General features: G+C 48.6%; 1 protein-coding gene across 2 annotated transcripts; it reads right to left on the bottom strand.

Moving 5' to 3' along the window:
* Positions 1 to 11,407: 11,407 nt before the first annotated feature.
* Positions 11,408 to 18,235, bottom strand: LOC135575707 (cilia- and flagella-associated protein 52-like). Of its 2 annotated transcripts, XM_065034381.1 has the most exons (7): positions 18,138 to 18,235; positions 17,318 to 17,517; positions 15,649 to 15,785; positions 14,998 to 15,126; positions 13,990 to 14,089; positions 13,460 to 13,534; positions 11,408 to 13,365 (listed from the first exon to the last, which is right to left on the bottom strand). In XM_065034381.1, the coding sequence occupies exons 1-7, from the start codon at positions 18,202 to 18,204 to the stop codon at positions 13,363 to 13,365; spliced, it is 711 nt and encodes a 236-aa protein (XP_064890453.1). In that variant the 5' UTR covers positions 18,205 to 18,235; the 3' UTR covers positions 11,408 to 13,362. The 2 variants fall into 2 exon arrangements, with proteins under 2 accessions (XP_064890453.1, XP_064890452.1); XM_065034380.1 differs by having other exon boundaries at positions 11,408 to 13,534.
* Positions 18,236 to 20,992: the final 2,757 nt, after the last annotated feature.

Consider the following 20,992-nt stretch of genomic DNA (forward strand, 5'->3'; position numbering starts at 1 on the left):
TGTATCTGGGATGCTGTATCTGGGATGCTGTATCTAGGATACTGTATCTAGGATGCTGTATCTATGATGCTGTATCTGGGATTTTGTATCTAGGATGCTGTATCTAGGATGCTGTATCTATGATGCTGTATCTAGGATTTTGTACCTGGGAGACTGTATCTGGGGTGCTGTATCTAGCATGCTATATCTGGGATGCTGTATCTGGGATGCTGTATCTGGGATGCTGTATCTGGGATTCTGAATCCGGTATGCTGTATCTAGGATGCTGTATCTAGGGTTGTTGTAGGAAAATAGGAAATTAGGATTTTAGGCCTATATCAGTGTTATAAGCTGTGCTGCTAAGGCTGAAAGTCTCAGCTTGTCCCCTGTACAGTCCTTACCCAGAACCACAAGCGTGGTTACCTTATGCTTGCTTTGTACCTTTAGTTAAGACATTGATAAATGCTATTCTTAGGGTTGCTGATTTCTATGCTAGACTGGTGAACTATGGATAACAAATGAGACAGGTGGAACTTCAAAAGAAGCCAGCCCTGCGACCCGATGACCTGTCGTTCTGTACTTGCCAAGAAAGAAGAAGTGGAACCTGCAGACCACTGGAACGGAAGGAACCTGAGGATATCGACAGTGATAGATATCGACAGTGATAGACAGTGATAGATTTTGTTTAGTTGCATAATACCTGTTAGAACCCTATATAATGACTAGTTATACTGCTGTATGATTGTCACTCTCTGAGGAGGTGACCCAACGCTGCTGTTCCTGTGAATCTTCTACAATAAATACTGCTCAGAGTAACCCACAAGAGTTCGAGTCTCTACCCAGCGCCTACCTACGACTTTTTTTTCAGTTGGCACCCCAGATGGCACTCTGCAGCATAAACTGAAACAACGGGACCTGGCCAGGGACAGGTGAGTTCGAGTCTCTCCTGTTCTCCCAATTTGTTTCTTTTCTTTATATTTTTATTAGAGTTCAAGTCTCTAAATATATTTACAAGGATGGGGGCTGGACCCTCAGTTCCTAAAAATACTCCTTTGGCTGAAATGATTTCAAATTGGGGAAGATTGTCAGGAACTGCAGGGTTGCAAATAAAAAGATTAATTGCCCTCTGCCAAGATGATTGGCCTTTTATAAGCAGAGTGGCTGGGGCTTCCCTTGATGATCGGTGGCCGATTTATGGCTCATTTGAAGAAACTAAATTGCAGTCTCTCCGTAAAATCCTGGAGGACCGCCAGCCCCAACAAATGGACTATTTGTATTTGTGGTTTGACTATGCTGATATACGAAAACGAAAACTACTCCAGAAGAGCATGAATAAACACCAACTACTTGCTTATCTGGATGATGAAATAAGTGACAATTCTAAGCTCAAAACTGATTCACCTGCAGGTATTTTCCCTATGACTTTATCCTATGTGGCTAATCCTAGAGCTGATCGTAGTAATGCTGGCAACCAGCCACCGCTTCTCGGGGTAACTACACGTTACCCCTGGAAACCAGGTGATCTTTTACTCTGGCATGATAAAATGCCGAGACTCCGTGATGACGCGGAGCGATGCTCTAAAATAATTCGAACTATTGCCCGAGATTACTCTCCCAGCTGGAATGATATGCAAACACTTTTGTCCAAATTATTTACACATGAGGAGAAACAAAAGATCCTGGCTAAAGATAAAGAATTGGCTGAACAGACACAGGGACGTAATCCCTGGCCAGAACAAGATCCAAATTGGAATTTACATGAGGAAGACCAAAAAGCTACCTATTTAGTTGCAATTGATAATCTGATTGAAGCAATTCGAAAGTGTGATGAAAAAGTGACTAATTGGTCAAAAGTTACAGAGTGCCAACAGGCTCCTGATGAACACCCGGGAGACTTTTGGCACCGCTTGAGAAAAGCTTTAATACAGTATGGAGGAATGACCGAAGATAATTTTCAGGAACCATTGGCTATTAGCATTTTTGTCAATCAGTCAGCCCCTGATATTCGAAAACATTTTCAAAAACATATGCCTGGCTGGCAAGCAGAGAATTTACAAAAAGTTCTCTCTGTTGCTAATTTTGTGTATAACGGCCGTACAGAAGAGCAACAACGTAAGCTACAATTAGAAAGGGAGGCTGAGCGCCTTCGGCAGGAGAAAGAACGTGAGGTCGAACGTAGACGGTATCGGAGAGAAAGACAGGAAGATATGAACTTACTAGCTGTAGCCATAGCTCAGGGGGTTTCTGCAACTCGGGGATGTGGGTATCCCCGAGGAGTCCGAGGGGTATTCCGAGCTCGCTTCCCTCGGGGCCGGGGACTCCTCGGCAGAGGAATCAGGATGGGAAGTTCCTTTCCACCCATGGGGGGTTCTTTCCCTGTTACAAACCCTGCTGTTACCAACCCTACGAATGACGCAATGCAATTAACCTGTTTTTGGTGTGGTAATTTAGGACACATGCAACGTGAATGCCCGTTGCGACCCCAATATCAACCAGGAGCTACTCTACCTGCACCTGCTGCCACTGCTGGTAGTTAACTTGGTGGTATTACTGACGCCCCTTCTGCTCTGCCACCTCCATATCGTCGTAGCTACTCTCAGTAAGCATTGCATAATGACCTTAGAAATTTCCTCTACAGGCCATGTCTTAGCTGATGTTAATGGAAAATCAGTCTCTTTCTTAGTAGATACTGGGGCTACACTCTCGCTTCTCAACTTTGATGTGCCACAAACATCGCAGGAAATGATTGCTATCAAGGGTGTTACAGGCTCTGTGCTTAACCATGCTCTCTCTAAACCACTCCCTGTTACTTTAGGCGATAAAGTTACATGGGCTCGCTTTATTGTTGCACCGGGGGCACCGACTTCTTTGCTGGGACGAGATCTCTTACAAGAGTTTGGTACTCAATTGACCTATGGTAAAGGTAAAGCTAAATTGATTTTTATTGGAAGTGTTTTCACTCTAGATCATACTCCGAAGAAAGAAGTGGCCATTCCCTGGGAATTGCGGAATGTCCCTTCTGGACTTTGGAGTCGTACAACTAAAGATATTGGTCTTTTGAAGTCTGCGCTGCCGGTTGTCATTAAAACTAAAGGTGCTCCCCCTCCTGCTATTAAGCACTATCCAATACCAGCTGTTGCATTACCGAGTTTGCGAAAACAAATTCAAACCTTTCTCGATGAAGGGATTCTAAAACCTATTATGAGTCCATTTAATACCCCAATTCTTCCAGTTAGTAAAAATCGACTAGATGAGGATGGAGATCCTGAGTACCGTTTTGTACAAGATTTACGGGCTATCAACGATTATGTTGAAGCTCCGCACCCAGTTGTACCAGATCCAAGTTTAATTTTAACCGAAATTCCATCTTGGGCGCACTGGTACACTGTTTTAGATCTGACAGGAGCTTTCTTTAGCATACCTGTAGCAGAAGAAAGCCAACCTTTGTTTGCCTTCACTTGGGAAGGTCGCCAATTGACTTGGACTCGACTCCCTCAAGGCTTTACTGCTTCCCCTATCTTGTTTTCGCAAATTCTCAAATATGATCTCCAAGATATTGAATTGCCAAACAAATCTGCACTGATTCAATATGTTGATGATTTGCTTGTTGCTAGCCGAACTCGGGAGGCCTGTGCAATTGATACAGAGCACCTTTGCATTCGACTATATCATAAGGGTCATCGTGCCTCATTAGCTAAGTTACCATTCTGTGAACCAGAGGTAAAATATTTGGGCTTTGTTTTAGCAGGAGGAGTTCGAAAGATTGATCCCGACAGAATCAACGCTATTCTTCAAATTACACCACCTGTTACTAAAAAACAAATGAGAGCTTTCCTTGGCCAAGCTGGGTTCTGTCGACCATGGATTTTAGGGTTTAGCGAACTAGCTAGACCACTTATTGAAACTACAAAGGACAAAGCTCCAGAGCCAATTGTCTGGACGCCAGAATTGTCAGATGCCTTTGCATCTTTGAAGCAAGCCTTAGTCACAGCCCCAGCTTTAGGCCTGCCAAATTACTCTAAACCTTTCACTTTGTATGCTACCGAGAAGGGTGGCATTGCAAAGGGGGTCCTAGTACAACCTCATGGACCCTATGAAAGACCTGTGGGTTATTATTCAGTTGCTCTTGACCCAGTTATCAAAGGGTCGCCACATTGCCTTAGATCAGTAGCAGCAGCTGCGGAATTAGTGGAAAAAGTTCGCCCACTTGTTCTGGGTCACAAATCGATTGTTGCCGTGCCTCATGAAGTTGAACTTTTACTAACCCGATATGCTACCAAGTCTCTCTCACCGCAGCGCACACATCGATACGAAGCCATCCTGTTACTGACTGATAATATCTCTTTAAAACGGTCAAAACCCTTAAACCCATCTACCCTTCTACCTGAGGTGCACCTTTCCAATGACCCACACGACTGTGTGCAATTCGTCACCACTTATTCTAAAACCAGAGAAGATTTGCAAGATGTTCCTCTCGCCCACCCTGACCTTAACCTGTTCACAGATGGATCAAGTTACTATCTGCATGGTAAGCGTTTTACTGGTTTTGCTGTTGCCACTGAAAATCGCGTACTTTTTGCTGAACCTCTCTCTCCAGCACTTGGAGCACAAGCCGCAGAACTAATTGCCTTGACTCGTGCTGCAACGTTTGCTAAAGGTCTCTGAGTTAATATCTATACAGACTCTAAGTACGCTTTTGGCATTTGTCATTCTGTTGGCGCACTTTGGAAAGAACGCGGTTTTTTGACCTCCGCCGGTCGTACTATTGCTCATGGACAATTAATTCATGATTTGCTGCTCGCTATCCAGGAACCACGAGAAATTGCTGTTATTTACATTCCTGCTCATACTAAACGCCTTGATTCTTTCGCTCATGGCAACGCCTTGGCCGACTCCGCGGCGAGAGCGGCAGCACTCCACGATGCATCTCCTGCTACAACTGTGGTTGCTACCCTTCTTCCTTTTCCTGTTGGTCCTGCCCTTTATGATGAACTGGATGAAGAAGAGCTCAACAAATGGAAACGCTGGGAAGCAACATAACAGGACGGCATCTGGAAACTAGGTGATAAACCCTTGTTGCCTATGAGGTATGGCCTTCCTCTAACTCGCTGGATTCACGATCGTACTCATGGGGGGCCTGAAGCTGTAGCTTCTAAAATCCAACAGTTGTGGGCAGCGCCTGGAGTTTACAGTGCTGCAAAACACCTGACTGACTCTTGTACTCTTTGCAAGAAATATGGGGTCACAAAGGTCACAACAGTCCCTGGCAAGCGGCCGCCTGCTTACTTTCCTTTCCAGAAACTGCAAATTGATTTCGCAGAACTCCCCCCTTCTGTGGGATATAAGTATATTCTTGTTATTGTTGATCAACTTTACACTGGGTGGAAGCCTTTCCTACTCGCAAGAACGATTCGAAAATTGTGGTTAAGACCCTGCTTCGTGATATCATTCCGAGGTACGGTATCCCTGAAATTATTGATTCTGATAGGGGACCGCACTTTACTGCTGCTGTTCTAATGCAAGTTTATGTTGCTCTTGATATACAGGCTGCCTTTCACACGCCCTACCATCCACAATCTTCTGGTCAGGTAGAGCGGATGAATCGCACTATTAAAGATCGTTTGGCAAAAGTCACTGCAGACACAGGTCTCAAATGGCCTGAAGCATTACCGCTTGTTTTATGGGATCTTCGTACAACTCCTCATGCTACTACTAAACTCAGCCCTGCTGAAGTTTTGTTCGGGCGAGTTTTGGCAGTTCCGTTTACCTTTATGTCTGCCAAAACTGCCCTCCTGGAAGGGGACGAGGCAGTAACGCAGTACTTGCTCTATCTGCAAAACAGTTTTACTCGGATCAGAAATTATATGCATTGGTATCAAGGAGTGACACCAGAAATTCAAGAATTGCGTAACCTATCTCAGATTGTTTTACAGAATCGAATGGCTTTAGACATCTTGTTAGCTTCGCAAGGAGGTGTCTGTACCATGCTAAACTCCAGTTGCTGTATGTATATCGATCAGAGTAAGCAATTGATAACTGAATTGGATAAAATCTGGAAAGTTAGTCATGTTATGCAGCAAATTCAACGAGATGACGCTAACTGGGGTGTCGCAGACCTGTGGCAATGGATGACTTCCTGGTTTCCTGATCTTGGAACGTTAGTGAAGAAGATTTTGATGATTGTCATTGTCATTGTAATTGTCTTTGTGATAATTTTTGTTTTGATTCATTGTATGTCAATGTTTTGTAATTGTTGATGTAATCTCTTGAATCAACAGAAGCTTTATTATCGTTATCAGTAAACTGGGAAATTTTAAAGAGAAAATGGGGGACTGTTGTAGGAAAATAGGAAATTAGGATTTTAGGCCTATATCAGTGTTATAAGCTGTGCTGCTAAGGCTGAAAGTCTCAGCTTGTCCCCTGTACAGTCCTTACCCAGAACCACGAGCGTGGTTACCTTATGCTTGCTTTGTACCTTTAGTTAAGACATTGATAAATGCTATTCTTAGGGTTGCTGATTTCTATGCTAGACTGGTGAACTATGGATAACAAATGAGACAGGTGGAACTTCAAAAGAAGCCAGCCCTGCGACCCGATGACCTGTCGTTCTGTACTTGCCAAGAAAGAAGAAGTGGAACCTGCAGACCACTGGAACGGAAGGAACCTGAGGATATCGACAGTGATAGATATCGACAGTGATAGACAGTGATAAATTTTGCTTAGTTGCATAATACCTGTTAGAACCCTATATAATGACTAGTTATACTGCTGTATGATTGTCACTCTCTGAGGAGGTGACCCAACGCTGCTGTTCCTGTGAATCTTCTACAATAAATACTGCTCAGAGTAACCCACAAGAGTTCCAGTCTCTACCCAGCGCCTACCTATGACCTTTTTTTCACGAGGAGCGAGCAAACAGCATTATCTTGGATTCTGCAGAGCAGCTGGGACCACGTACAGAGCCTGACCTCATCGCAGCAAGCGATACCCACATCGTGGAGCGGCACTCGCGCTTTTCCCTCCGCGTGTCCTTCATCCAACAGCCACGAAAACAACAGAGGATACAACTCAGCTTCAATGGTCTTTCCTACAGCTCTTTTTAGGATGATCCTCTGCGTCTCAGGCCTCTCTCTCTGCCTGAAAGATGCAATCCCATCTCCCACCTATTAGTAATCAAATACGTTTGTCACAGGAAAGCTTTGGAAATGAGTCAGCCCATGGTCAACCCGGGTTTCTGCTGTTACTGAGCAGAGCAGATCAACGGGAGGCCAGCCACTGGAAAAGGAGAAATGCTGTTCGGTGGATAAAGTACCAGGCTACAGGAAAAAAATGCATGACAACAAAATCAACAAAAAACACCCAAACAAATGAAAACAGTCCTCAGCCTTCCACAAAATACAAGTGTAAGAAGAGTCAGATCTGCTTCAGTTCTGCCACCTGTGAAGTAATATTACTGTTCCATGTACAACAGATTAATTCTTGAAAATCACCAAGAGACTCCAAGATAGGCTGCCAGAGGAGTGAAATGACTTCTGTGGGGTTAAATCACAGTATCACAGTATCACAGTATGTTTGGGATTGGAAGGGACCTCAGAAGATCATCCAGTCCAATCCCCCTGCTGGAGCAGGAACGCCCAGGTGAGGTCGCACAGGAACATGTCCAGGTGGGTTTTGAATGTCTCCAGAGAAGGAGACTCCACAACCCCCCTGGGCAGCCTGGGCCAGGCTCTGCCACCCTCACTGAGAAGAAGTTTCTTCTCAAATTTAAGTGGAACCTCTTGTGTTCCAGCTTGGTCCCATTACCCCTTGTCCTGTCATTGTTTGCCACTGAGAAGAGCCTGGCTCTATCCTCATGGCACTCACCTTTTATATATTTATAGAGATTAATAAGGTCCCCCCTTAGCCTCCTCTTCTCCAAACTAGAGAGACCCAGCTCCCTCAGCCTTTCTTCATAAGGGAGGTGCTCCACTCCCTTCATCATCTTTCTTGCCCTACGCTGGACTCTCCTGATATTCTAACTTGGGAAAATATCCCTACGAGCTTGGGCGAACTTCTGCATGAGTGAAATGGAAAGGACAAAACCATGAAATAAAGGAGCTTTGTGCCACCAAACTGGAACTGAAAACGAAGTTCCCGTCCCAGAGGCGCCTGCAGAACCTGTGGCCGGCGGCTGTTCCGCCCAGACAGACCCGCAGGGACGGGCAGGAGCTGTTGGACTGACACCGTAAGTCACAGTCCAGACTCCAGCAGCATTTGCCGCTCCCAGGTTCATAAGCACCATTGCCAGCCCTTGGGATCCCACCAGCAGGTTCGCAACGTTCAGATTGTTTCTCCTTTAAGCCCGAGCCATTATGGGAAAACAACAATTTCTGTTTGGTGGTGGCTCTTCGGGGAAAAACAATGCCCAGCTGCAGCATTTAGTGTTGTGAAAGCACCAAGAAGTCAATTCTCAAAGAGCAACCAAGAGGCGACTCAGAGTAATTCTGTATTTATTCCCCAGGAAGAAACCCCTGTCGTGGGCTTGACTTGTGACTGGGGAACACACACAGATGTCGCTGCTTTAGGATTCAAAGTCTGACATCTAAGCAGCACCCGCAGCCTTCCTGTGCTTCTCAAGCATTAATCCGGCCTAAGCCCGGGAAATGTTCAGCATTTAACACCTTCAGAGGGTTTAGAAAAACCAAAGCCACAAAGTGTTGGTTTTGTTCGCGGAAAGGACTGAAGGTCTAAGGAAGGAGAGAGAAGAAGTGAAGAAAGAAGAGAAAAGAAAATGGACATCTGAGCTGTTTAGACCCAGAAAGGACACGGAAAAAGCCACAGGCGAGGTCTGATGAATCTGGGAAAATTACTTTGCTTCGATTATCCACGCAAATAGAAGCAATCGGTTGTTTTTAAAGGCTTGCTTATACGTTTTAAAGGAAAAAACCCCAAATCACCAGAAGCGTTACTGCGCATTCCAGCGCTGGCAATGCAGGCAGCCTCACACCTACCTACGCATCGGCTTAAAGACGATTTAACTTGAGGATCAAATAACCATGGGCTGCAGAAAAGAACCTGACACATGCTCTCCCGCTCTGTGATTCACCAGCACTGAGCTCCCCGTTCGCCGGCTCCAGCAGCAGCACGTCCGCAGTCTCCTGGCGGGTGACAAACACGACCTGCGGAGAGGATCTTCTGCCACATTCTCACAGCGGCAGCGGCGCCGGGTTTCGTGCAAATATTCTCAGCAAACGCACAAGAACAAAGGGATTCTTTTGCATTAGAAAGACGATCCACAAGCAGAGCGGTTTCTGAGCAATGCTTCTGGAAACTTCCTCCGAGGCGCTGGCAGCGTTTGGCGAGTCCCCTGTTATCACGGGCCCATCACCTGGCTGCTGAGCTCCTGGTCTGTGGTTTTGCCCCTAAAATCTTCCACCTCAGACGCCCTTTGGGTTCAGCGTTATGGCAGGTGGCAGCATTACAAATGCAACCTATGACTACGGAGTTTATCTGATTACAGCTCCTTGCTAATGAATTAAAGCTTTGGCGGCGCTGCCAACACTGCTCTGATTGTTCCAAGCTGTTCTCTGCAGTTCTTCCATTGGAGAGGGAAGCAGGTGTTATTAAGACAGAAAAAAACCCCAAACACCCAAAACCTTAGAACGGCCAGGATTCATTGCCAGGCTCTCAAAATCATGGGAGTTCCACTTCAACCTTAATTTGACAACTGTGCTTCTCTCTTGTCCAGCCTGTTCTTTGCATTACCATCAGTAAACAGCTTTATAAGCTTTAAAAGCTGCACTTGTTATTCATAGAGTCAAGTAGTCCACGTTAATGCTGCGATGAATGCTCTATTTCATACCCTGCCAGTGCTCTTGTAGGTGAAATGCAGAGTCTAACGTAGGAGGTTAAAAATATCTCCATTCACTATTGACTGCTCACCCAAAGAAACCAGCGCTTTCAAGTACGACTGTAAATAAAAACCCCATCAGAACTGCAGCCTGCCCGGTCCCTTCCTGCAGGGATTCCTGCTCTTTGTCCCACTCGGATCTCTTGCAAAGTTCTTGAGCGCTCTGTGAACTCTTCCAGCGCATCTCCTGTCAATATTTATTTCTTTTTACAATGCAAATCACTCCAACTACTTCTGAAAATGCGTTTGCAATTGTACATCCCTCTTCACATTCCAACGGGTGCCTTACAGCTCCTCAGGCCCGCGGCAGGGAGCAAAATGAATGCTACTGTTTATTCCAGTCTTTATACACCTTAGAGACAGGCACTTAAACTTCATTCCAGGCAGATGGAAAACAAGTTGCTTCATCATAACAAACTATTTTGCCACTCCTCTTCAAAACAGAAACCAAGAAATCTTCAGATCGTGTCTATACAATAAACACGTTCTTATGTATCTAAAGGCAAAGTTCCTTTAAGGGTGCCCCACCTTGTTTTCAATAGAATCGCCTCCTCACCCCGCAGTATCTAAACCCTTTACAGATGTGCTCGGCGTGGGGCGGCTGTGGACTCCAGGTTTGCAGTTTCACGCTTTGCCACCGGATCGTAATTCCCCGGTGCAACTGGTGAACATGGGTTGCAGAGGTTTGTTCTCAAACACAGACAGCATTGCAATGCGTGGCTCCAGAGGGGAGAAGTTTTGGTACAAGTGGTAATGCAAGGTACATTTTCAAGAAAGATACACAAGATGTCTTGGTTAGCAATGGGATGGACTAAATTGTGTGGAAACAAGGATGCAAATAGTTTTGTTTTGATAAACGCTGTGGTTTTGACTCGAAAAAACATCTGCAAAATACCTCTTTCGGCACTGGAGGTGAGGCTACAACTGGAAATTGCTGCCATAAAACACGAGATCCTACGTGTGTCCAGCGAGCACTTGTTGACAGTCTAGTGACAAGGTATGATTTGTGTGCAGAGATGTGCAGGGGGTGGGCGGAAAGGGAATCACAGCACGGAGCTGGGAAAGAGAGCTGGAAAGTATGAGAGGGGATCTGTGGCCAAGGCACTGACAGTAACTGCAGAGAAAAACGTCCCAGTGCCTTCCCAGTGACGGCAGCAACACGGGTTTGCCCTGGTGAATTCCCCTCCTCGGGCACAAGGGAAGCGCATTGGGAAGAGCGAGGGAGAGAGCAAGAGGAGAAGGGGTGACGGGGCTGAGCGCGTCTGACCGAAAAGCCTGTGAACAGGAACGCCTGTTTGAAGCGGGAGGGGAAAGGAGGCGACTGGGAGGACTCCTCGCTATTTCCATCCAATGTGAATGTCTCCTTTTCTCTCCTGGCTCCCCCAACGACCAGTGCCACATCCTAAGAAGCTGCCACCACATTACACTAATAAACCCAAGCTGAAGCCAGATTAGCGCCTACCAGCTCAGGGCTCGTCCACAAGGCTGGCAGGCGGCTGTGACGAGACCCACTTCTGGATCTTCCCTTCTCTTCAACACCTTGTCAGCCTCTTGCACAGTCAAGGGGCCTGTTTTCCCTCAGCTTTTCACTCTCAGAAGCCATGCCAGCTGAAGCTCATGATGCTCCAAAGGTCTCTGCCACAAAATGCTGTTCCTATGGATCTGCCTTACGATAAAACCCCTCACAGTACGGACTGGACTGTGCTCTGGCTTTGAGCCTCGGCTTTTTCTTTTGGACCCCCAAACGGCACAGCATCCTGCTCGTGACCCTGCCTGACGGCTTCTTTAGCAGTGCTCTCAGAAGTGTATTTTTGGTGAAGTTTTGTTTCAAGTGCATTTGGCACCTTTCCCTCAGCCCTGAGGACACGGGAGTTCAGGCCCTCGGGCGGCTTCAACCAGGGGCTCTGGGCGAGGTGCACGTGCTGCGAGATGGAGAAGGACTCAAAGCACGCAGGCATTGGAAGGGGAGGTGACAGTCACCAAGACCTTGGCCTAAGAGACAGCACAGAGCAGCCACGGGTCCTGCGTGGACGCAAAGCCCTGCAGGGGGGCAGCCGGACAAGGGGCTCAACCGCGGCCAGTGCGGGTGTCCCCACACGGGGACACACCTGCAGCGAACTTACCATTGCCAGCAGGAAAACAAAACACATCCATTCCTGTCCTTTAAGAGGGACACAGAAAAAAACTACTTGCATTCCTACAATATAAGTGGGAAAAACAAGTAATAACTTCTCCACCCTTCTGGAACAGATCAACATTGAACTGTATTTCAAAGGATTCAGTGGGTCCAAGTTATCCCGGAGACATGGGCCTGCATTTGTAACGCAATAAATATTTCATCTGGAACGGGCACGTACATGGTTTGGATGCACCTGTCCAAGCAAAGTTCAGGAGGTTGAGGGAAACAAGCCCAGAGGAGAGTTTTCTTTGGGGCTGACTGCTGAACTGCTCTTACAGCCCCTGTGGGCTTGTGCTGCTCTCAGAGCAGATCTGCTGCCCCGCAGGACAGCGGCCCCGCGGCATCCCCACCAGCACAGCCGGCCCTCCCGCGGCAGCGCTGCCCCTGCTGCTCGCTGCTGGGCGTGCTGCTGACGCAGTCGCAAAACACATCCCAGCTTAGGCAAGGGACAGACCGAGACGCTACAAGAAGCCTTTTATAGCACCAAATAACGAGAAATCAACAACAAGTGTTCTAGCTGGTGCCGATTGTTTTATCATTACAGCTGCCTGCATGCAGAATTCTTGTACGACCACCGGTCAGAAGCTCCTTATTCAGGAGATAACTCCTGTTTGAGGATGCTCAGACCCACGAGTCCCAATCAGAGACAAAAAAAAGCTAAGTTAAAAAACCCTTGGGGTTATGAAGTCAAGAACTCAGAAGTTAAAAAGCAATAGAATCAATGTACCCTGTGCAACCTTGTTTTGTCCAAATTGTGCATACGCGTTACAATAAACTCTTGAATTACATTATTTATACTGCCTTTTTCAGTAAGATCTCTGCCTCATCAGTGGCAGAATCAGAACAGCAAAAAGACGAAGGGAAGTGGGGGAATGGGATGGGGAACAAACACAAAAAGAAAAGTTCAGTCCAGACAATTTAACACATTTGTGAGATCTGACTATGGGACCTTACAGCAGTAAGTGCGGGAAAGCCTCTCAAACAAGCGCTTCCACCAGCCTTCCCAGGAACGTCCTCTGTCTCACTCCAGCTCGTATCTTCTTAAAAGAAGCAAAAAAGTCAGGAACTACTCCATTTTTATTACTACTTTTCACTTTCTATGACGTTTACCAGATTAATTGTACAGAGTTTGTGGGATGACACACGAGATTCAAGTAAAACCCAAATTCTGAGCCAAATGAAGCTCAACGAAGGCGGGACAATGGGCTCAGCCTTCAGCATCAAGACCGAGACACAAGGAACTGACAGCGCAGGAAAAGCGTTAGTCTGAGAATCCGCTTTGTGATGGTTCTCCCGCAGGTTGCTCTACCTTCAGTCACTAACAAAGAGCAGGACAAGGACAGAATTGGAGTCACAGAGCTGCTACTCACCATGCTCAACTTCTTCTTCTGGGGCCCACAGGCAGTCAGCACCTTGCTGCTTGTGTTCACTTTCAGGACATCTCCACTCGTCGTGCCAAGATAAAAATCACCATCATCATCTGTCATCTATAAGAAAGCATAAAGAAAAAGAGATCACGGTCTGGATACTGAGACCCATGTCCCACGCCTGACACTGGGCTGCACCAACAGCTTTAGTTCAGTGGATTGTCAAGAGTTCACCTGGGGGAACCCAGCCAATGTTTCTGTTCCATCACACGCACAGATCCAGAACACTGCTGAACGCCAGACACTTTCTAACCAAATCTAGATCATATTTTGAAGCATAAAAATCCGGGTGCCGGAGCCCGTGACCGTAATACGTGCTGCTTCTCTTGAGGAGCATCCAGAACACTCTTTCCCAGAGGCCGTGGGAGATCATCTGCCATGGACAATGCTGAGGAACTTCACTGCCGTCACGCGCTTGGGACCAACATTTCCAGCATTATTAGAGAAACTCGTGGTTTTTCTCTAGTCTGTACAGAGTTTCTTAGTTTAGCAAAGTCATCTTGGCTGAAACGTACCTGAACACACACAGTGATTCTTCTCAGTTGCCCCGCGTAGCATTCAGACGGATGGATTTTTTTAGTTGCTGTGTCGAGTTCCCACACTCGAATGGTGAAACTATAAGAACAAATAGAGTGGGATCAAATCCACAGATGCAGAAACCTCCAAGTTTTTTCAGTACTACAAGAAGTAAAAAACCTTCACAAGGCTCCATTATTCTGATCTTTTAATACGGAGAAAAAGAACAATATCAGAGAAGTCTCTTATGGAAACTTTTTCTGGGTAAATCAAAAATCTTAAGGCTTCAGCAAAAACATATGTGAGGACACTTTCAATTCTTTTCTAGTGCAATTTAATTGACGATGTCAGAGACGATGTAATATCTTTAAGCAGAGTCACCCTTACATTTAACAAAGTGCTAAAATTGCAAAGGCGAGCACTCATAAGTGCGAGTGCAGCCAAGAGCATCCAAAGCCGTCCCTGATGCACAGGGAGGTGCAGGCCCTCAACGCGTTTAAACGTCAGCCTGGATATATGGGCGCTGCCGCACATCCTTGCAAAACGCGACATTTTGTACAACTTTTGTTACAAGCCAGTGACCAACTGTACATCACATCTGGTGAGGACAGGAGATCATCCAACGACCGGCAAGACATCATTGTTTCGACATTAATTAGCCATTGTTCAGGGGCACTCATTGACTGCTTTTCTTGTGTAAACACTGGCAACTAAATATTTTAAACACTGCACGGGGAACGCTGAGTACAAAATCCTGCTATCAGGAGCAGAAGTGACGCACGTGGGCCCCTGTGTGCTGCTCTGAAAACATATTGTTACATGGAGAACAAGCAGAAATGCCTTAAAGGTACAACCTGACGGATATTCATGAGTCCATTCAGAGTGAAAAGAAACAACACAAGCACACAGTTGCTTAAGTTTCCTTGTAGTTAAATAAAGACTCTTTGTCAAAGGAAATAGGGCCAGGGGTTCTCTCGCTCTGCTCGTTCCTCTCAACAAACCCTTACTTTCCAGCAGTGACAAACATCTCGTCCCTGCAGCTGGAGCACATGACGACGTTGGCATTGCCGGCGCTGCGCGGCGAGGCCGGGCTCCCGCACACAGCCTCTCTCTTACTGACGTCCCACACCATCACCCTGCAGGAGAAGAAAGCCTTGAAACAGCTTCGCTTTTTGACACTGCTTGGAAGTCAATTACTAAAAAACAAAAGCAAGACAAAGCCTATTGTCCTGCAGCCTGTTCCTATCAGGACACACAACAGAAGTAACTTTGTAGAGATTCTACCCAAGAAAAAACTTGTCACCAAAGTGTGGAATTGCAGTTTACATCCCCTGCTCCTGAAGCAAGGCTACGTGGATTTATCAGATCCCTTCTGCGGAGCAGGACTCAAATCATACAGAATCGCAGAACAACTTGGGTTGGAGGGACCTTCCCAGCTCCCCAGTGCCCCCCTGCCATGAGCAGGGACATCTTCACCAGCTCAGGGTGCTCAGAGCCCCGTCCAGCCTGGCCTGGGATGTCTCCAGGGATGCTTCAGCCACCACCTCTCTGGCCAACCCGGGACAGGCTCTCACCACCCTCCCTGGAAAAACGTCTCAGGCCGCCCATAGAATCTGATTCTTGTCAAAAATCTTGTGCCAAGAAGCGGAAATCCTTACCTGCCGTCGTCCTGGCCTCCCAGGGACACAAGATAAATGCCTCTGGGCGAGAACGAGAGTCCCTCGACTTTGCCCTCGTGCAGCGAGAGCCGAGCAAGTAACTCCTGCTTTGGGAAATCCCAGAGGATGACGTCTGCCTGTGGGGCAAAGCAGAAGGGGGGGATGGCAGAGCATGAGATGTAACTCGCAGGATCAGGGAGAACAACGTTCTCTGGCAGGAAAGTTGTTCGAAGGAGCCCAGCCCAAGCTTCTCTGCAGCCCTGGGCACCCCTGACACAAAGAGGCTTCAGACTGGGTGCTGTAAGAAGCATTATTCCAGCTGAGCACTTGAGTGGCTCTGCTTCATTTCAGCACCTAAATTTACCCTGAGACACTGAGTATTTGACTTAGGTTTTAAAATACTGAAAGCACTAAAACCTGATCCCTTCCAAGTGTCTTGGGGTCTTTCAAATAGGCAAAAATAAAACGAAAAGAACTTCAGAGGTCTAAAAATGCAGGTAGGTACCTGTCAAGGGCTTTTGACAGTCCTAAGCAGCTCTGGAACTCAGGTCTCACTTGAAATAGAACAGCATTTATTAATTAATGTCTAATGAGATTTTGGCTGCCACACGCCCACAACACTTTGGATAAAAAGGACTGGAACTAAAAATCCCTCAGTCCTAGGGAGACTGCTTAATGTTTTACAAAAACATAAAGGCACATCCAGCAATGGAGTAACTACAATTTCCCATTCCCTTCAACATCTTCCCATTGCAGATATTTGTTTTCCAACAAAAGAAAAAATAAATGAAGGGTGTTCCCACCACTGGCAAGCCAACTCCAATTTCTCTGGTCAATACTAAGCGGTTAAAATCTGACATAAATAACTTATGTTTTTTCTATGGATAAGCAACATTTAATCCAATTCCTTGTATTCCTTAAACACGTGTTCATTAGAGCAAAAGCAAAACAGCGCTGGGCGCGCGGGGGATTCGCTCCGCCCAACACGCACACCTTTAAACAATAAGAAGTGTGCTGAAATACAGTAAGGTGTTACATATTCATAATGAGCCCAGGAATGCCTGTACATATTCATGACCTTTCCCCGCTTCTGATTAAAATGAGTCTCAGAGAACCATTTCCATAGACGCTCCCCTGTTGCGCCTGTGCAGTGCCACTTGGTGAATTTGAGGAGGGGTCTTTGGGGGTCTTTGGATGAAGCTCCTTCAGCTTCATCACAGTGAACTTTTTACCTCTGGCTCATTATGTTGAATTGACTGGACCCAAGCTGCCAAGTTGAACGAAACCAGACTGGCGCCCCCTTTTGCTGTAAATCTTCGTTATCTTGTCTCCTCAAGGTTACAGCTAAGTGCAGTAAAACTTCTCATCTTGGCATTCGATGGGGTTCTGTTCTTCTTAACATAAAGCTCTAAACTAAGCATTTATTGTGTGACTAAGCCTTAAAGTGTTAGTTCGTTAGTAGGCACCCATTATAAGTTTAGTTAACCCTTAAAATGTTAGTTCCCTCTGTCAATATAGCATCATAAGCAAGTTTCATAACTTTTTACATAGAACTTAACCGCCTTTTTCCAGGTTCACAGCCCGTGCCTCATTTAGTTATATCTGTAAACATTAAACATCTTAGCACAAATCGCAACTGCATTTTTCACAAAATCAGAGCATTACCCACCTTGAATCCAATGCAGGTGACTTGTCCTGAAGCGACGTACATCCCATCCCTGGACACGGCAACGCAGGACACGTTATCGGTGTGGCCATGCAAGAAACTCTGTTTCTTAGTGTCCAGGTGCTGAATCACCACCGTACAGCCCAGGGGGTACAGGACGTGCTCCCTGTCGGGGTGGCAGATGAGGCCACAGGGAACATGTCCTGCAAGAGAAACGGGTGAAAGATCCGCTGGCTGCCAACAGTTCAGGGGCTGCAGAAACCACTGGCTCCCCACGGTTTACCTCACAAGGCGAGGGGGGGGGAAGGAAAAGAACCTTCCAGTTCTCCCCAGAGCTGTTCAGCAGAACAACCCCGTGTCGAGCAGCACGGTCACCCTGACAAGGTTTGGACCACGCTGTGGTCCTGCAGCTCTGTGGATTCACAGGGCGCAGAGGCCCCAGCGCTCCAGCACAGAGGGCTCTGAGGACACGGCATCCAGCCCTGGTTGCCATGACCTCCTCAACAGAGCGGCAAGGCCGCACATTCCCCTTGGCGCCCAGCCCCATCCCCGGTGCTCACAACAGTGTCTGTGCAACCTGAGCTGGTTTCATGTGCAAATTATTCTCGTTCTGGGAAGCTGCGGAATTGGAAAACAAACAGAAAACCCCGCAATTCAGTCAAACTTTTCCTGTTCTTCACTTGGCACCGGTCCCTGGCAGCGCTGCCCCTGCGGCGCCGGGCACGGGGAGGGGGCGAGGGCGGCGGGAGCGCCCAGGACCCCCCTGCTCACCCCACGGTGCCCCACGCCGGCCCCACGGTGCCCCCCGCCCGGCCCGCGGTACCGTTGAAGCCGATGGCCGCCTGCAGCTCCAGCTCCCCCACCGCCCCGTCCCCCTTGGCCGCCGCCATCGCCACCGGGCCCGGACGCGCCTCCAGCGCAACGACGCCTGCGCCCCGGCCCTGCGCGCCCCAGCCGCCAGGGGGCGCTGTTGGGCGGCGGGCGCCCCCCGGCGCCAGGCGGCCGGTCCCCGCGCGTGTCCGCGCGGCCGAGGCGGGAACGTGCGTAGCGGCCGCGCGCGTGGGTCCCGCTGCAGCCCGGGGCGGGCGGGACACGGGTGAGCGATCTCTGCACGTCCCCTCACGCGTCCCCTCCGCTTCCCCTGCGCGGGCTCAGGATTGTGTTTCATTCTCCACGAGTTCCGCACTGGATGCGAAGCGGGGGGGTGGTAGCTGGGCTGGCACCTGTGGGGCTGCACCCCAGAGTTGATGAAGACCGGGAGGCCGCCCGTCCCCCTGGGTGAAATCGGTGTGCGCAGCTCGCTCTCTGAAGTGCCTGCACACCAAGGCACAGCGTGGGGAGCAAGCAGGAGGAGGCAGAAACGTGTGTTCGGGCAGGAGATCATGACCTGGCGGCAGTTACAGAGACACGGTGGGACAGCTCACACGACGGGACGGTGCTCATGGACGGCTGTGTCCTCCTCAGGAAAGACAGCCCAGCCAGGCGTGCTGGTGGAGTTGCTCTTCATGTGAGAGAGCAGCTACAGCGTATTGAGTATTGTCCAGGCACGGATGGGGAGCGAGCTGAGCGTCTATGGGCGAAAGTTAAGGGGCAGGCTGGCAAGGGGGACACTGGTGTGGGTGACTCTTACAGGCCACCAGATCAGGGTGAGGAAGTCGACGAGGCCTCTGCAGACAGCTGAGAGCAGCCTCACAGTCACAGGCCCTGGTTGTGCTGGGGATTTTAACTTCCCCGATGTCTGCTGGAAGGACGACTGGGCCGGCAGCCACAGTCCAGGAGGTTCCTCCGGTGCCTTGACGAGAACTTTGTGATGCAAAGGGTGCAGGAGCCGACTAGAAGAGGAGCACTGCTGGACCTCATCCTCGCTGACAAGAAGGGTCTGGTTGAAGCGGTAAAGGTTGAGGGCTGCCTTGGCTGCAGCGACCATGAGATGGTGGAGTTCAGGATCTCATGTGGCAGGAACAGAATAACAAGCAGAATTGCAACCCTGGACGGGGAGAGCTGGACGGGGAAAAATTTAATGAAATATAACAAGGGAAGTGTAGAGTCTTACACCTGGGCAGGAACAACCCCAGGTTCCAGTATAAGTTGGGAAACGAACTGTTGGAGAGCAGTGTAGGGGAAAGGGACCTGGGGGTCCTGGGGACAGCAGGGTGACCATGAGCCAGCACTGGGCCCTTGTGGCCAGGAAGCCAATGGTACCTGGGGTGGGTTAGAAGGGGGTGGTCAGTAGGTCAGAGAGGTTCTCCTGCCCCTCTGTTCTGCCCTGGGGAGACCACACCTGGAATATTGTGTCCAGTTGTGGCTTCTCAGTTCCTGCAGGACAGGGAACTGCTGGAGAGAGTCCAGCACAGCCACCAAGATGCTGGAGGGAGTGGAGCATCTCCCGTGTGAGGAAAGGCTGAGGGAGCTGGGGCTCTGGAGCTGGACAAGAGGACACTGAGGGGGGACTCATTCCTGGGGATCAATATGGAAAGGGGGAGTGTCAGGAGGATGGAGCCAGGCTCTTCTCGGTGACAACCAGTGATAGGACAAGGGATAATGGGTGCAAACTGGAACACAGGAGGTTCCACTTAAATTTGAGAAGAAACTTGTTTGGGGTGAGGGTGGCAGAGCCTGGCCCAGGCTGCCCAGGGGGGTTGTGGAGTCTCCTTCTCTGCAGACATTCCAACCCGCCTGGACACCTTCCTGTGTAACCTCATCTGGGTGTTCCTGCTCCATGGGGGGATTGCACTGGATGAGCTTTCCAGGTCCCTTCCAACCCCTGACATTCTGTGAGTCTGTGATTCAGCAATGGAATGAAGTGTGAAAATAAAGGACAGCAGCGTCCCTTCCAGCAACAGCAAAGGCTCCTCAGATCATGGGCAGCAGATGCACCGATGTCCAGTGCAACATGCAGCTCTGACGGCCAGTAACGCAGGACCATGTGTGCACAGAACCACACAGGATCATTTTGGTTGGAAAAGACCCTCAAGACCATCGAGTCCAACCATAACCCACCCCGGCACTGCCCCATGTCCTGAGAACCTCATCTCTCTCTGTCCAACCCTCCAGGGATGGTGACTCCAGCACTGCCCTGGGCAGCCTGTTCCAATGCCCCACAGCCCTTTGGGGAACAAATTGTTCCCAAGATCCAATCTAAACTTCCCCTGGCGCAACTTGAGGCCATTTCCTCTCATCCTGTCACTTGCTGCTCTGGAGAAGAGACCAACACCCTTCACCCTCCTTTCAGGCACCTGTACAGCTGCAAAGGGACTCGCAGGCTCTGCCACCACATCACAGACATGCACAGCCTGCACGGTACAGCCCCGGCCTCTGGTATTTTAACATGTTAGGCTGGGCCAGCTTGGCATTTCCAAGGAAATCCTCTGCAGGCTGCTGAGAGGAGGTCAGGCTGGGTTGCTAACGAAGGGCTTTATGTTTCCAGGCATCTGGTGCATCCTGCACATCTCGGGGTGGAGAGAAACAGCCTCTTGGGAAGGGAGAGGGACCCCTGCGGGAAACCTGCAGCTGGACTGAAAGTCCAGGACATGAACACGGGCCCAGAGAGGTGGAAGATGGAGACATCCCAGGCCAGGCTGGACGGGGCTCTGAGCAGTCGCCCCGTGTGGCGTTCAGACGGATGGATTTTCTTAGTTCTTGTGTTCAGTTCCCACACTCGAATGGTGAAACTATAAG

Source organism: Columba livia, chromosome 18 (assembly GCF_036013475.1).
Source record: "Columba livia isolate bColLiv1 breed racing homer chromosome 18, bColLiv1.pat.W.v2, whole genome shotgun sequence".
Lineage (NCBI taxonomy): Eukaryota > Metazoa > Chordata > Aves > Columbiformes > Columbidae > Columba > Columba livia.